Genomic DNA, 17,175 nt, shown 5'->3' with positions numbered 1-17,175 from the left:
GTGCCAATACCTTCAGAAGGTAACAAAGGTAATGACATCTCAATTACCCATGATCATGGGAGATAACAGTTTGACAGCTTGTACAAATGAAACTGAGACTTTAATACCCTCTCTTCCCTTGTCCAGCCCTCACCTCATTTTAAACTCTTGGAAATATTTTTTAAAATTGGCTTTTATTTCTTAAAATCTTAATAACTCACATTAGTTCAATTTTAACTTCCCTTTCTCACTCTGTAGAGGGTGGAGATAATATAAGAGCCATAAGGGCAGCACAGTGTAAGGGACTTAGGAGTTAAAGGACCATTAATGCAGAATCCCAGTGGGTGAATCACTACTCTCTTGGCCACATGTATAAAGGAAGAGTGGGGGGATGGTCAGACTTTACGACCTTAAAGGTCCTTCCAGCTCTAAAATCTGTGATCCGTACAATCTGTGAAATAGTCAACAAGCAGAAAGCAGGAGAAAAAAGGCATCAAAGATTTTGCTGCATAATCCTACAAAGTGGGTAACTAATCTTCTCTAAACAAAGGAAAGATACTCTATGCAAGGAGGGGATTAAGTAGGTAAGGAAAATAGTAAAGATGTAAGCAGAGAAAAAAACCTTAATAGGTGATAATAGAATCATATTAATATTTGGCATTTTTAACTTTATAACAAAAAGAGTTGGACTCAAGTATTCACAATATTTAGAAAGAAGGAAAAAGACTTTTCCACTTAAATCTCTATTTGAGAAGAAAAATGTACTTGGAATTGTTATTTCTCACTGGAACATACCACAGTAAGGGGAGGATGGCTTGTGTAATCAAAAGTCTGTTGTATTAAAAAAGACCAAAACCTTGGCTTATACTTTCCTACTGGGCTGGGTTTGGCACATATAAAGCAGCAGCCAGATTCATCATGTAGTGTGTGTGCTTCTCTGAGAGGATTACCTGGCCAAGAGATCCAAGGCTATACCTTTGATTGGGATTGAATCCAAGAAATAACTATTAAGAGAAGAGGGCTGGACAAATTTGGCTTCAACAAGTCATGTTATCAGTAGCTGACAAGTTGGTATAACTCCTTCCCCAACCACATTTTTCTATCTTATTATTGCATAAAAATCTCCTATAAATGTTATTCTAGAAAACTTAAGTACTTTATTACCTTGAATCTATCTTGTAACGATCCCAAAGAGCCATTATTTCTAATATCCCTTAAAGGTGTTATCAATGTGAATTCACTCTTGTCTTAGTGAAATCAAAGGACTTGTCTAAGAGGGTCACAGAGCAAGTCATGATGTAACTTGAATGTGTTAAAAACACATAAATACGCAAATGTTCATATGTACACACACACATATTTTTCAGTTTTTTAAAAAATTTATTTTATTTTCAATTAATATTTTCTTTCCCTCCTCCATTGTAAAAACAAAACAAATCCCCTGTAACAAATGTGTAGTAAAGCAAAACATTTTCAGGTTGACCATGTTAAAAAAAAATGTGTCTCATTCCGTACCTTGAGATCATCACCTCAAGAAGCTGGAGGCATGTTTTATAATCAGTCTGCTACAGTTGGTCACTGCAATGATCAGGATTCTTAACAATATCACTTTGTAATATTGCTGAATAAATTATTCTGGATTTGTTCATTTCACTCTATATCAGTTCACACATCTTCCAAGGTTTCTCCAAATATATCTTTTCCATTATTTTTCTTACAGGATAATAGCATACTATTACACTCATATACCAGACTTTACTCAACTATTCCCCAATTGATGGACATCCCCTTAGTTTTCAGCTTTTCTCCACTATAAAAAGAGGTGCTATTGTACCTTTTCTTCTTCTTTTGCTGTCTTTGATGTACAGTCCTAGTAGTGGGATTACTGGGGACGCACAGACTTTTGGCATATAGTTTTAAATTGCTTTTCAGAATGACTATACCAATTTGCACCCATACCAACTGAGCATCAGCCTCCCACAATGAACGTTTCCCTTTTGGCTCTAGAACTATGACCTTGTTATTTACCAACACTGATAAAAACTAACACCCATCCTTCCCTGGAACTAATCTTCCTACTACCATGTCAGGCCAGGTTCCAGCACATGCCACACTCAGCCCTACAGGTCCTCATCATTACTCATGCTATGGCTTCACCTAGAATGCCCTCAGCCAACACAGCCCCTGACAGCTTGTTTTATCTCTGTTACAAGTGCTATTTTACTCTTCAAACTGCTGTTCCACTTTGTCCTTACTTGCTTGTACACATCTTTTCTTCCTCACCCCAGGAGGATCCTAAGCTCCAACAGGGGAAAGGACTGTTTCTTTCCTTCTTTTTGATCCCCAGAGCCTCGCCATAGCAGGCACTTAAAGTTTGGTGAATTTAATTAAACTTGCTGAATGGAAGGGTACAGTTATACCAATAATTCACTGATTTCTATGTGGCTTTAAAAAATAAATCTCTGATTTTTAAAAAAAATTGAAGTTGATCTGCCTTCTGTTGAATAAACATTTCAAATAGACATTTTCTTAGTCACTCTAATTCCTTTTGGCTTAGGGTTAATGTTAAGGTTATTTTGTTTCCTCAGCACACTGTTAATAGAGTGAGGCAGCCTAGATATATACCAGGTAATGGAGCAAGTAAATTTGATATTAAAAATCTGTTATAGGTAACTCACAAAATAGATAACACACATATGGATAACAATGTTTACCAAAATGCAGATACCCATGAAAACTGGTACTTGGTTGTATAGTATTTACAAGCTGCTGAGCTGTAAGAAATGGTATGCCTAGCTCTCTAGAATCAGACTTGTTTTGAAAACATACTGAGTCTAAAGAAAAGCAACTCTAATATGACAGGATACACATTTTATCAAAATGGTTTGTCAAAAAATTATCTTATAATTATCTTCATTATACTATGAAAAGGCATGGGAATATTACTGAAAGATTTTCAACAAGTACTGAAACATATATGCAATTCCCTGAGTACTACAGTTAACCGAGGTTTTAGTGTATAAGGAACATTCTACTAGATAAAGAAGTCTTATATTCAATGACCCTAAGACTTCCCTCCAAAACAAAAACAATACAGTCAACTCACAAAAAACTGAACTCGTATAGAATGCAAATCATTATGAAAAATCAGCATAAAATTTAGATGGACCTGTCTACATTCACAACAGCAACAAAAAACCCCAAACACACAAAAGAAGGAAAAAATCCCCAGAGACCCTATTTATTACCTCTTTTCTTTACCACCTGGCCTTTCCTCAAGGAAATTACATACATATGGATAAAATTTAAATTTGGAGAATCCCTACTACATATAGCAAACCTGAATATTTCAGCCAATTGCTTTAGACATCTCTATAGAACTTTAGAAATTTTTGATGTACATTATTCTCAACTGATGAGGTAGCCAGGAAAGATATCCTCCTTTCCCATTCCCATGCCTTTTAAAAAGTAGAAGAGGGAAATCAAAAGTTCTATTGTAGATGAACATTTACAGCTAAAACCGAGAATACGCGTTACGCTGCTGTTGTTGCAAGGGCTGTTGTGCTTGCTGCTGCTGGAGGCGAACTTGCTGGGAGTAAGGATCTTCGAGAGATTTCACAATGATGGTGGTTTTAGGTCCAGTCTTCCATACAATTCCATTGGAGTCCTTCACAGAAGACTCAACTGTGATGTTGTGAGTTCCAAGGATAGCAAAGTTCAACAAGAACTGAGTGCTGAAGTAATCATTGTGTGGTTCAACATTCTGTTCCATCTCATTGGTTATACTGTCAATGGGGATCTGAAATACAGAAATTATTCAGACTGTTATTAGGTAGAACTAGCTGAGTACTTCCAATGCTTTCTACAAATCTTTTGTATTTGAATGATAACTAATTTCTTTGTGAACAGAAGCTTTGAAGAAATAAGGTAAAATCACTAAATTGATTTTAAAGGGCTTTTAAACATAACAGAATGGAAGACAACAAAACACCAAGTTTAATACCCAACTGTATATTTTGCCGGCTGTTTTGAATTTCAGTTTAACTACTTAAATATGAAGACTCTCCTCCTACATCTTTCTGTCCCCAGTTAACTTCAGAACTTTTTCATTTCCCAAATCACAGTTTCTTATTACATATTGTCAGTCAGTCAATTAACATTTATTAAGTACCTACTACGTGCCAAACCCTGTGCTAAGCACTGGGAATAAAATGAAAAGCAATAGATAATTCAGGCACTCAAGGGGCTCAAGATCTAATGGAGAAGACAACTATTACAAACAAGCTATACACAGGATAAATAGTAATCAACAGAGGGAAGACATTAGATTATTAACAGGGATTGGGAATGGCTTGTAGAAGGTGGGTTTTTAGTTGAGACTTGAAGGAACCAAGGAGGTAGAAATGAGAAGGGATAGAGTTCCAGGAATGGAGGATAATGAAAATGTCCCAGAGTTGGGAGACAGGGTCTCTTGTTTTGAAGAATGATGAGAAGGTGGGTCATAGAGTATTTTCAATGGGGAAGTGGAAAAAGGTATAAGAAGACTACAAGGAGGCGTGCATGCGTGTGTGAGTGACAGACAGACAGACATGGCAAGACTGGATCCTTCTGATGACTAAGTAGAGAATGGACTAGACTGGAGACAGACTTGTGGCAGGCAAAACAACAGTCCAAGCATGAGGTGATGAAGGTTTGCACCAGGGTACTACCGCCTTGCCTCACCTCACTGGATCCAGAGAAGGCTCAGTTGAGGTTAGGTAACATAAAGTTATGGTGGATCAAGTCAGCAAGGCTGCATGATTTTTCACCTTCAATCAGCATTAAGTGAAGGCAGTGGGATAATGGGAGTAATTCAAAGAAAAGGTTAGTAAGCCATAAGTGGTGATATAATAAGGGGAGGAAAGGACTCAAGAAAAGACAATTAGAATTGAACTGGTTCACAAAGAGGTCAAGATGGTGAAAGAAGAAGAGTGGGGCTAAGGAAGGGGTCTAGATGAGAGCACAGGGGTTGCGGGATTACAGGTCACTTTGTGGTCAAGACACAAGGTATGATTTTCGCAGGAAGAGGGAGAAGTGGAATTCTAATAGATTATGTTCAGATAAGGGAATTTCATGAACATGGAAGTGGTGCATTTGTGGGTACGGCAAGATCAAGTGTATGATCATTTTTCTTGGTGACTGGGCTGGAGTAAAGAAGTAGGACGTGAGAAATTTGTCTTTAAAAATACAGTCTATGGGCCAAGATGGAGAATGTTAAGGGCAAATTATTGCTAAATTGTTTATGCTGTATATTTTATGTACAAATTTACCCTACAGTCTCAATCTTTATCAAAAATGAGTCAGATTGGTAATTTTGTTTCTCCTAAGGTACATTAAATAGATAAACTGTAGTAATCAATTTGCAAAAAACTCTACGAGAGCTTGTATTACAGTTAAATTAAAAAAATTTTAAGCACAGTTCAACTTGTAGGGCATATTTCTTTGGATAAAATATACTGTTTTCCAATGTTACTACAAAAATGCGGCAACTCTCTTAACCAACAGATCAAAATTGTCTATGATGTAAATGAACCCTAAAAAGTTGACTGAGGCATGGAGTTTAAGGAACCTGTCCAAGGTAACACACCTAATACCTATCAGAGGTTGGATTTGAACTCTAGTCTTCTTTACTCCAACTCTAGAACTAAGGGTATGTTGATAAATGTTTAACCTCTGGCTCTCCAGAGGAAAAAAAGGACAGGACAGGATTAAGTATAATCTGCATGCCTCTTGAGCTCCTCCGAAAACTATTTTCCTGGGGTCTCTGAGATCCTGATTGATGAATGACTGCTCCAATCATGTTTTACTGCCTTTTAAGTAGTGTATCCTACAAGTGCCACCATTCCCCCTCTCTTTTCCAAGTCTAGAATCATAATCAAATCGGTACTTCCAGAGGTTATTAGAAAGGGCATGTCAATCTACTAAGGCTCCACTCATTACTTCAAAGACTTTCCAAACCAAAACACCTACTCCTGGTCCATCCACTCCTCTAACAGGTATAGGATCCCCTGTTAGAATGTAAGCCTTTGCTAACATGACAAATCAGGAAGATGATAAATGTTGGAGAAGATGTGGGAGTGTTGGAACACTAATTCATTGTTGGTGAAGCTGTGAGCTGATCCAACCATTCTGGAGGGCAATTTGGAACTATGCCCAAAGGGTTACAAAAATGTACATACCCTTTGACCCAACAACATCGCTTCTGGGACTCTATCCCAAAGAGATCACAGAAATGGGAAAGGGTTCCACATGTACAAAAATATTTATAGCACCTCTCTTTGTGGTGGCCAAAAACTGGAAATCAAGGGGATGCCCATCAACTGGGGAATGGCAGAACAAGTTGTGGTATATGAATGTAATGGAATACTATTGTGCTATGAGAAACAATGAACAGGAAGACTTCAGAGAAGCCTGGAAAGACTTATATGAACTGATGCTGAGTGAAAGGAGCAGAACCAGGAGAACTTTGTACATAGCAACAACCACAATGTGCAAGGAATTTTTCTGGTAGACTTAGTATTTCATTGAAATGCATAGACTTAAAAAATTTCCAGTGGACTCAAGGCAAAACACCTTCCACATCCAGAGAAAGAACAATGGAATTGGACTGCAGAGACAAACAGACCATTTTCTTTTGTATTATATTTTGCTTTATGGTTTCTCCCATTCATTTTAATTCCTTTATGCAACATGTGTCTAATAGGAATGTATGTGTAGAACCTATATAAGACTGTAAGCTCTCTCAGGGAGGGAGTGGGGAGGGAGGAATAAAGGAGAAGGAGGGGAAAAAATCGAAGACATATATAAATGAGTGTCGAACACTGAAAACAAATAAAACAATTTAATTAAAATAGAATGTAAGCCCTTTAGGGAAGGGTCTATCTTTGTTTTTGTTTCCCCTGCAGTTGGCACTGTCCATAGTACAAAGCACCAAATAAGCTCATTTGTTAATTCATTAATTCAATAACAAATAGTATCAGTGACAAGTTTTGCTTCTGGAAGTGTGATTCCATAATATATAGTGGAATACTATGACTACAACTTTTTTTTAGTCTCTACTTCACTCGTGCTAGTTTTTACTGCAGAGAATATGCTGATTAGTGTTTTCAGATGTGTAAAACACCTTCCTAGTGGTGGAAACAGTACTAGGTGTTAAAGCCTAAATCAGTGTTCTTGTTAGTTTCAGAATCCATCCTTGTGCTTAGCTGACTCCATTTCTGTCCTTTCCTTTATTTTATTTATAATCCTGGGTTCTTAAACTACTAACTCAAATTCATTAACAGAGGCATTCTTATGCCTCCATAAATGAACCATATTCCCAACTAATTTTGGTATTATGGCAACTACAGCTACAATCCTAACTGTGTAATTTTCCTTTATTCCTTTCCTCGATGAGTAGATAATCAAAATGGGTATGGAAAGAGTCACTGACGACAAACAAATTAAGTTCAGGACACCCTCAAATCTTAGCTTTGGTTAGCAAAAGTAAGCTTGGTTTCTAAGTTAGCTAATAATAATACTAAGAACTAGTATTTATATACCATCTAATATGTGCCAAACACTATGCTAAGAGCTTTACAAATATTATCTTTTTTGATCCTCACATCAATCCTGGGAGGTGGGTGCTATCATTCCTATTTTTAAAGTAGAGGAAATAGAGGTGAACAGAGATTAAGCGACTTGCCTAGGGTCACACAGGTTTCCAAAAGTTTAAGAAAAGGGTGGGGAACCTGCAGCCTCAAAGTCATGTGTGGCCCTCTAGGCCCTCAAATTCGACTCCTTCACTGAATCCAACAGCATTTGAGGATGTAGAGGGTTGTATGTGGTCTCTAGGCCACAGGTTCCCCACCCATAATCTAAGACCTGATATGAACTCAGGCCTTCTTGACTGTAGGCCCAATACTCTATGCCATGTAGTTGCCTTGAAGGCTAACAGTCACTTATATCAGAGAATTCCTTTTTAACAAAAATTTTTTTCTTTTTATTATTTTATTTTTAGTTTTCAACATTCATTTCCACAAGATTTTGAGTTCCAAATTTACTCCCCATCTCCCCCTCCCCCCAACCTGAGGGCAATCACTCTGATTACTATTTCCCACAATCTGCCCTCCTTTCTCTTACCCCCATCCCCTCTATTTGCCTATATGGCAAGATAGATTTCTATATACCCCACTGCCTGTATATCTTATTTCCCCGTTGCATGCAAAAACAAATTTTTAAGATTTTTAAAACTTTGAGTTCCAAATTCTCTCCCTCCCTCCCCATCTAGCCTCACCGAGAAGGCAAGAAATTTGATATAGGGTATACATGTGGGGTCATGCAAAACACTTCCTTAATAGTCATGCTGTAAAAGACTAGTTATATTCCCCTCCATCCTATCCTGCCCCCCAATTATTCTATTCTTTCCTTTGTCAGAGAATTTTTAATAAGCTGACTTCCAAACTTATATATGTACCCTAAAGAGAAGGCTTCATTAAACTTGCCTGTGCTATATGAGTGTTTTTAAGTTTTCCCTTTGTGAATGATAAAATTAATTTAATTTAAAGCAAAATAAAACACAAGGAGATCCTGAAATTAATATCATCCAGACCAAAAGATTTTGACAAGGTGCTTATATTAAAGTACAATTTGGAAAAATGCATTTTCTTCTCAAAACAGCGATGAGTCTCTTTTTACCTTATAGTCTTGTATAGATTTACTCTGTAATGTTGAAGAGACATTCAAACAGACAGACTGAATTTTACGAAAGAGTCCTGGTTTGGATCCATGCTGAACCACTCCTTCTACCTTTAGAGCCAGCTGCTGGTTATTCTGGACTGCAATGGGTTCTGTCGGGTTGCGTGGGGATGGTGACAAAGCAAGCTGAAACATACCAACATCAAGATCAACTCCAAAAATGAAGAGGAAGGTTTTTTAAAAAATTCAAATTTATTTTCAATTCCAAATTCTCTTCTTTCCCCTCCTCCCCAAATTGAGAAGACAAGAAAAACAAAGCCCATTACAAATACATGTGTGTGCATGCATCCCCGCACATGTGTATGCATATGCAAGCCAAATTTCCACATTAGCTATCCCTTATTCCAAAAAGAAAATATGCTTTAATCTGCACCCTGAAGCTATCACTTCTCTATCTGGAGGTGGATAGGTTGTTTCACCAGGAATCCTTTGGAACTGTGGTGCACAATTATGTTACAGTTACTAAATCTTTCGAAGTTGATCACAATGTTGCTTTTACTGTATAAATTGTTCTTCTCACTTCACTTCGTATCAGTTCATATAAGTCTTCCCAAGTTTTTCTGAAACCATCCCCTTCATCATTTCTTACAGTACAATAATATTTCACCACATTCATATACCATAAGTTGTTCAGCCATTCACCAACTGATGGGCAACTCCTCAGTTTCCAATTCTTTGCTACCACAAAAAGATCTGCTATAAATATGGACTCTTTCCTTCTTTCTTTGATCTCTTTGGGATATAGATCTAGTAGGAGTATCACTAGGTCAAACTACATATATATATATAGTTTAAGAGCTTTTCGGGCAAAGTTCCAAACTGCTTTCCAAAATGGCTGGACTATTTTACAGTTCCATCAACACTGCATTAGTGAACCTATTTCCCAACATCTCTTCCTATATCTGTCATTTTCTTTTTCTGTCATCTCAGAGGTGGTATCTCAAAAGTTGTTTTAATTCACATTCTCCAATTAATGGTTATTTAGATTATTTTTCATATGGCTACTGATTAGTTTGATTTCTTCCTCTGAAAACTATTCACATCCTTTGACCATTTATCAAGTGGGGAATGGCTCTTATTTTTGTAAATCTGACTCAATTTCCTATGTATTTTAGAAATGATGCCTTTATCAGTAAAATTTGCTACAAAGATCCCCTCCTCATTTTCTACTTTTCTTTTAATTTTAGCTGCATTTATTCTGTTTGTGCAAAACTTAAACTTCATGTAATCAAAATTATCCCTTTTACCTCCCATGAACCTCTCTACCTCTTGTTAGGTAATAATCTCTTTCCCTATTCATAGGAATTACCAAGACAGGTAATTTCTTCCATGCTCCACTTATTTGCCTTTCCTACCCTTTATATCTAAGTCATGTACCCATTTTGAGCTTATCTTGGTATATGGCATTAGATGTTGGTCTAGGCCTAGTTTTTGCCAGACTACTTTCTAGTTTTCCCACAAGTTTTTGTCAAATAGTAGTGAGTTCTTGTCCCAGTGGCTATGACCTTTGGATTTAGCAAACACAAGGTTACTGAGCCAAGACAAATTTCCATATTCATGGATATATTACTGCTAGTTTACTGAAGAAACAAAACAAAGCAATACCAATCAAAAACTTCTTTGCCTTCTTCCAAGAAAGCCTCTGTTGAACCTAGCTTAATGGACCCCTGTTTCACCTGAGGACAGTGGAATAGTAACTATAGAATGTACATATGTACCCTTCTAAGCTTTCAGTGGGAATGAGTTACATTAATTTTCATATTCTAACATTTCATGCTTTTGATCTTAAGCAATATTAAATACATAAACCTTGAATGACTGCAAGGAGACACAAAATTAACAAGACTATTGTACACAGATGTGCTAACACAGTATAGATGACAAACAATTTAAAATGAATGTTTTGCATGTCCATTTAATACTTTCAATTAGGATAAGTTGTCTTTAATGGGTCACAACTCATAATATTTTGGGGGGCAGTGAGGTGGTATAGGGAATAGAGTTTCTTTAAAATTTCATCTGGTATGTTAATAAATTAATAATAATGAAATTAGCTGAAATTACATACTACATTAAGTTGAGAAAACATCTAAAGGTATAACAACATTTCTTAACAATGTTAAGGGAAGAAGACAATTTTTGTTCTAACAGTACTAATCATAATTCTGTTTTATTAAGAAGCAAACTTTAGTTTCTGAATCTGTTAAGACTTGTGCCAAAAGCATACAATAAGAAAGCATTGTGGAGAAAATTCACTAGAATGCCCATCTCTCAGAAATTTCATTTTCTCCCTTTTCCCACAATATTACATTAAAAAGTGAATTAATTAATAGACTTCATGAGTGGCTTAGGGGAAATCACTCACTCTAAAAGGGAAGGCACTTGGTGTTCTGTTTAACTGCTTTAGGGATAGCCAACTATAGGAAAAAGTAGAACATGTATGACATGCAAAGATAATTTTTTCTACTTTACACAGATTTACACTTAGGTTTTATGATACCTAATTGTAGCACGGAGATAATCTTTGAATCCTCAAGGCTCTGCCAGAAGAGCAGAAGCTCTGGCAAACTTTACAGTACCATGGAAGAGCTCTGAATGTGACTGACCAAAGATTGTGTTTATTGTCCAAGGACCAAATCTGAATAGCTAAGAGTGGACAAGCTCTGGCCACTCACTGATGAACTCTTTGGCCCTGGCAATTTCAAAGAAACAAAAACATTAAAAATGGCCTTTACTCTGTGAAGACACTACCTTTCAGTCAGCCAAAGAGAGGGTGGTGAAACAGTGGAAAAAGAAATCAACCAATAGCAACCTTCTGCTTACATCAGAAGACAAAGAAGTTGTCACTAAACAGAATGTTTTACAGGCTCCCGTCAGAAGAGCAAACAAAGGGAATGGCAGAACTGGTTTATTAAATATCCAAAGGCAACAGAAATGTCATTTCAAGGTCACATGAATATCTCACCTTACAGTAGTTATGATATTCATCATAATACAAACAAAAGAGTAAAAAAAAGTGTTAACTTTTTATTTTATGCAAATATTCATTGCAGAAGATAAAGAAATAAGACCCTCTAAAACAGGGCTTCTTAAACTTTTTCCACTAGTGATCCTGCTGCCTAAATCAAGCATATACACTGATCTTCAGTGACCTTAAGTAGATACCCCCCAAAATGGGGAAGAATTTGTTGGGTAACATTCCTGGGAATTAAGAAAGCTTCCTACTGGATATCTTGAACTTGATGTCCCATATACATCTTAAACTCAACATATACAAAACTGAATTCATTATCTTTCCCTTGAAACCCTTTCCTCTTCCTAACTTTCCTATTACTATCAGGGGCACCACCATTGACCATGTCTGTCCGTCTACCTATCTATCTTTACATCTATCTGTATCTTGTTTGTACCTAGGTGTTTTCATGTCTCTCCCGTTAGACTGTGAGCTCCCCAAGAGCAGGAAATAAATGTCTTTTGCCTTCCTTTGTATCCCTAGCAGTTAGGTGAGGACAGTGCCTAGCACTAGGTGCTTATTATGCATGTAGACTTAATAGTTAAGGCACTGTATTTAGACTCTAACACTTAACACCTTTATTACCTCAATACCTAACACACTATATCGAGTAGTAAAAATAACATTCTTAAGAAGATGAAATCAAGAAGAATAGATAGACCAGATCAACTATTAAAAAAATTTGTGTTAGTGGTGTCTTAACTGTGAAGGTACTCAGAGACTGACGGGAAAGGAAGATATCAAACTAATGGAAAAAGAGGTAGATCAGATAAAGAGAGCAGTATATCCCAAGGAAGCAACAGAGATGTTAGTACCTACCAACCTATAAGCCTACCTTCTCACTTCTACAAAATATTTATGATTGATTCATTATACATATAATAAAGATATCCTTGATGAAAATATGAAAGATCAAACAAGTTTTTGCCATTTTCCCCAGTTGGTGATCTAACATTTTATTAACCACCAAGTTTGTGCTATGCAGTAGGGATATACAGAGAGGTAAAAAATTGTCTTTGCTCTCAAGGAGCTCACAATCCAATGGAACATGCAAACACCCAGAAACAAACAAGATGCACACCCACTCACAATAAATTCGAGATACTCAACAGAAGGAAAGCATGAAGATTAAGGAAGACCAGCAAAGGTTTAATAATTTAACAAGATCTCAGTTGAGTGTTGCATTCAAAATCTGATTCTAACATTTACTACTACAGCAGACCACATCTGCACAATGAACTAAAAAACACTAGAGAAAAAAATACAATATTCTGTTGAATTTATAATTTCAAAGGAGAAAAAAGGCATTTGATCCTATAGAACAAAATTCAGCTTTATAGACTCTTCTCCAACAAGCTGTCTCTCCTGAACATATTAACATCACGCAAAATTCCTAGTTAAATACAATCAGAGATAATTTAGTTCAATGATCCTCTAGCAAACAAATGCGGCACAAAAGAGGGGGCTATAGGCTCACCAATGGTGCAATGAAAGATATTCTATGAAGAATCCAAACTGAAGAGGGATTATCTATGGATGGTGAGGTTCTCCTGGGACTTCTGCTTACAGATGATATTGTACTCATTGCATTAATATGCCAGAACTACTCTAGTACATACATAATGATACACATAGCCAGTAACTGTTTGTTGGACATTTCAAATTGATTATCCTGGATCATCTTAAATTCATTATCTTCCAAACTTCCCTACTTCTATCAAAAGCACCACCATTTTGCAGTTTTCCTGTTGTGTAACCAAGGCATTATCCTTTACTATTTACTTACTATCATTATACATATCCTATCAGTTGCCAACTCTTTCCATTTATAATTCCACAACATCTCTTGTATTTACACCTTCTTTTTACTCATACAGTTAATCATTTTAGTTCAGGACCTCACTGCCTCTTATCTACAACTACTGTGATAACCTCCTACTTAGTTTCCCTGACTCGTCTATTTTCTACCTTAATCTATCCCCCACACTGCTGCCAAAATGATTTTCCATTAGGGGAGATATGACCGTCACTTGCCTACTCAATTAACTACAGTGGCTTCCTAAATTGTCTCTAGGATAAAATATGAACTCTTGTCTAGCTTTTAAAGGCCTTCAAAACCTGGCCCTAATGTTGCTTTCCAGACACACTGGACATTACTCTTCCTCCTATACTCTATGATCCTGCTAAACTAGTCTCTCTGTTCTTCGTAGTCAAAAATTTCCTTTCTCAATACCTTTGTACTGCTGGTTCTCCTTGCCTGGAATGTAGCCCTCTTTTGACCTCTGCCTCATACTCTTGTTTTAGGAAACTACCCAATTGCTACCTTCTATAAAAAACTTTTCTGTAGCTTACCAGCTCAAACTTTTACTCTCAAACTACCTTGTATTCCTAAACTACCTTCTGTCTACTACTCTGTACTTATTTGCCAGGAGAAATACTAACAAGCTCAGATATACAGATGATACCACTCTGATAGCAGAAAACGAACAGTAATTAAGAAGCCTTCTGATAAAAGTGAAAAGGGGCGAGTGTAAAAGCTGGCTTGAAGTTTAACATCAAAAAACTAGGATTCTGGCAACTGGTCCCATCACTTCCTAGCAAACAGAGGGAGAATGGAAGCATGATCAGATTTTTTTATTCTTGGGCTTAAAGATCACTGCAAAGGGTGACTGCAACCATAAAATTTAAAGAATCTTGCTCCTTGGAAGGAAAGCTTGGACAAATCTGGACAGCACACTTAAAAGCAGAAACGTAGCCTTGTTGACAAAGATCTGTATAATCAAAGCTATGGAAAGCTGAGCACTGCAGAATTAATGTTTTAGAATCATGGTACTGCCTTGGAGAAACTGAGAACTTATAGGTCCTTAGAGTATAGCCTCCACTTGACAAAGGACTCAAAAGTCAAGTAACTGGCTGGGAAAATGCCCAAAAAAGGGAAAAAAAATAAGACTATAGAAAGTTACTTTCTTGGTGAAGAGGCATTTTCTTCCATCCTTCCGGATTAGGAAGAACAAAGCATACCATCAGAGGAAGACATCAAAGTTTGGGCTTCTACATCCAAAACCTCCAAAAATAATATGCAATGGTCTCAGGTCATGAAAGGGCTCAAAAAAGGATCTTGAAAATCAAGTAGTGAGGTGGAGGAAAAACTGGGAAGAGAAATGAGAACGATGCAAGAAAATCATGAAAAGCAAGTCAAAAGCTTGCTAAAGGAGACCCAAAAAAATGCTGAAGAAAATAACACTTTTAAAAATAGATTAACCCAAATGGCAAAAGATGTCCAAAAAGCCAATGAGAAGAAGAATGCTTTAAAAAGCAGAACTGGCCAAATGGAAAAGGAGGTTCAAAAGCTCACTGAAGAAAATAGTTCTTTAAAAATTAGAATGGAGCAGATGGAAGCTAATGACTTTATGAGAAACCAAGAAATTATAAAACAAAACCAAAAGAATGAAAAAATAGAAGACAATGTGAAATATCTCATTGGAAAAACAACTGACCTGGAAAATAGATCCAGGAAAGATAATTTAAAAATTATTGGTCTACCTGAAAACCATGATGAAAAAATGAGCCTAGATATCATCATCCAAGAAATTATCAAGGAAAACTGCCCTGATATTCTAGAACCAGAGGGTAAAATAGAAATGGAAAGAATTCACTGATAACCTCCTGAAAGAGATCCCAAAAGGAAAACTCCTAGGAATATTGTAGCCAAATTCCAGAGTTCCCAAGTCAAGTAGAAAACATTACAAGCAGCCAGAAACAAACAATTCAAGTATTGTGGAAATACAATCAAGATAACACAGGATTTAGCAGCTTCTACACTAAGGGAATGAAGGGCTTGGAATATGATATTCCAGAGGTTAGAGGAGCTAGGATTAAAACCAAGAATCACCTACCCAGCAAAAGTGAATATAATATTTCAGGGGAAAAAAATTGAATTTCAATGAAAATAGAGGACCTCCAAGAATTCTTGCTGAAAGATCAGAGCCGAATAGAAAATCTGACTTTCAAATACAAGAATCAAGAGAAACATGAAAGGGTAAACAGGAAAGAGAAGCCTTAAGGAACTCATTAAAGTTTCATTAAAAATGAACTGTTTGCATTCCTACATGGAAAGATGTTATTTGTAACTCATAAGACCTTTTTCAGTATTAGGGTAGTTAGAGGGAATACACACACACACACAGACACACACACACAGACACACACAGACACAGACACACACACAGACACACACACACACAGACACAGACACACACACACACAGACACACACAGACACACACACACACACACTCCCCCATACCCACGGCACAGGGCAAGCTGAGTATGAAGGGAGAAAACCTAAAAAAAATAAAATTTACTGTTGAATGGAATGTACTAGGAGTAAGAGAAAGGGAGAGGAAGAATGTAGTAAATCATCTCACATACAAGAGAGAAGAAAGAGCTTCTACAATGAAGGGGAAGAGGGGGGAGATGAAAGGAAATAACTGAGCCTTACTCTCATGGGATTTGGCTTAAGGAGGGAATTAACACACTCAATTGGATATGGAAATCTATTTTACCCTGCAGAAAGGCAAAGGGAAAGGGGACAGGAGAGGGAAGATAATAGAAGAGACATCAAATTAGGGAAAGGGATAATCAGAAGCAAACTATTGTGGGAGGACAGGTCAAGGGAGACAATGGAATAAAGGAAGGGCAGGATAGGACAGAGGGAAATGTGGCTAGTCTTTTATGACATAACTATTATGGAAGTGCTTTGCATTGTTACCCATGTATGACCTATATTGGATTGCTTGTTTTCTCAATGAAGGTGGGTGGGGAGGGAGGAAGAGAATATGGAACTTAAAGCTTTAAGAATGAATGTTAAAAATTGTTTCAGCATGCAACTGGAAATTAAACTTTATAGGCAATGGAGTATAGAAATCTATTTTGCCCTACAGGAATATAGAGATGGGAGATGGAAGAAGGGTGGGTAATAGAAAGGAGGACAGAGTGGAGGAAGGGTGGTAGGGTACATGTTGTTTTGGGGTGGCGGATGGGGAGAGATGGGGAGAAATTTTGAACTCAAATTCTTGTGGAAGTGAATGGTAAGAACTGAAAAAATAAATTACAGAATTGTGGTGCTTTTGAGAATCTCTTGGACAATAAGGTCAAATCGATCAATACTTAAAGTCAAATACTGAAGCTGAAGTTTAAATATTTTGGCCACATAACAACAAGATGAGACTTATTGGAAAAGATTCTGATTTTGGGAAAGAGTGAAGAAAAAAGGAAAAGGGGATGGCAAAGGATGACATAGATAGATAGTGTCATGGAAATAGCAAACATTAACTTGGACAGACTTCGAATGACTAGAAGACAGAAAGGTCTGGTGTGCTATGGTCCATAGAATTAGGAAGAGTCAGA

The 17,175-nt window shown here is 36.9% G+C and overlaps 1 protein-coding gene across 4 annotated transcripts in view; it reads right to left on the bottom strand.

The window, feature by feature from the left end:
* Positions 1-1,338: 1,338 nt before the first annotated feature.
* Positions 1,339-17,175, bottom strand: part of INTS7 (integrator complex subunit 7) — an 80,070-nt gene continuing 64,233 nt past the window's right edge. For all 4 annotated transcript variants that reach the window (XM_072647890.1, XM_072647887.1, XM_072647889.1 and 1 more), the window contains 2 exons: positions 8,695-8,880; positions 1,339-3,778 (listed from right to left, as the gene is read on the bottom strand). In XM_072647890.1, the coding sequence (XP_072503991.1) occupies positions 3,494-3,778; positions 8,695-8,880 (471 nt within the window). In that variant the 3' untranslated portion in view covers positions 1,339-3,493. The remainder of the gene's footprint in view (positions 3,779-8,694; positions 8,881-17,175) is intronic.

Source organism: Notamacropus eugenii, chromosome 2 (genome assembly GCF_028372415.1).
Source record: "Notamacropus eugenii isolate mMacEug1 chromosome 2, mMacEug1.pri_v2, whole genome shotgun sequence".
Classification (NCBI taxonomy): domain Eukaryota; kingdom Metazoa; phylum Chordata; class Mammalia; order Diprotodontia; family Macropodidae; genus Notamacropus; species Notamacropus eugenii.
This window is presented reverse-complemented; position numbering and strand designations above follow the sequence as displayed.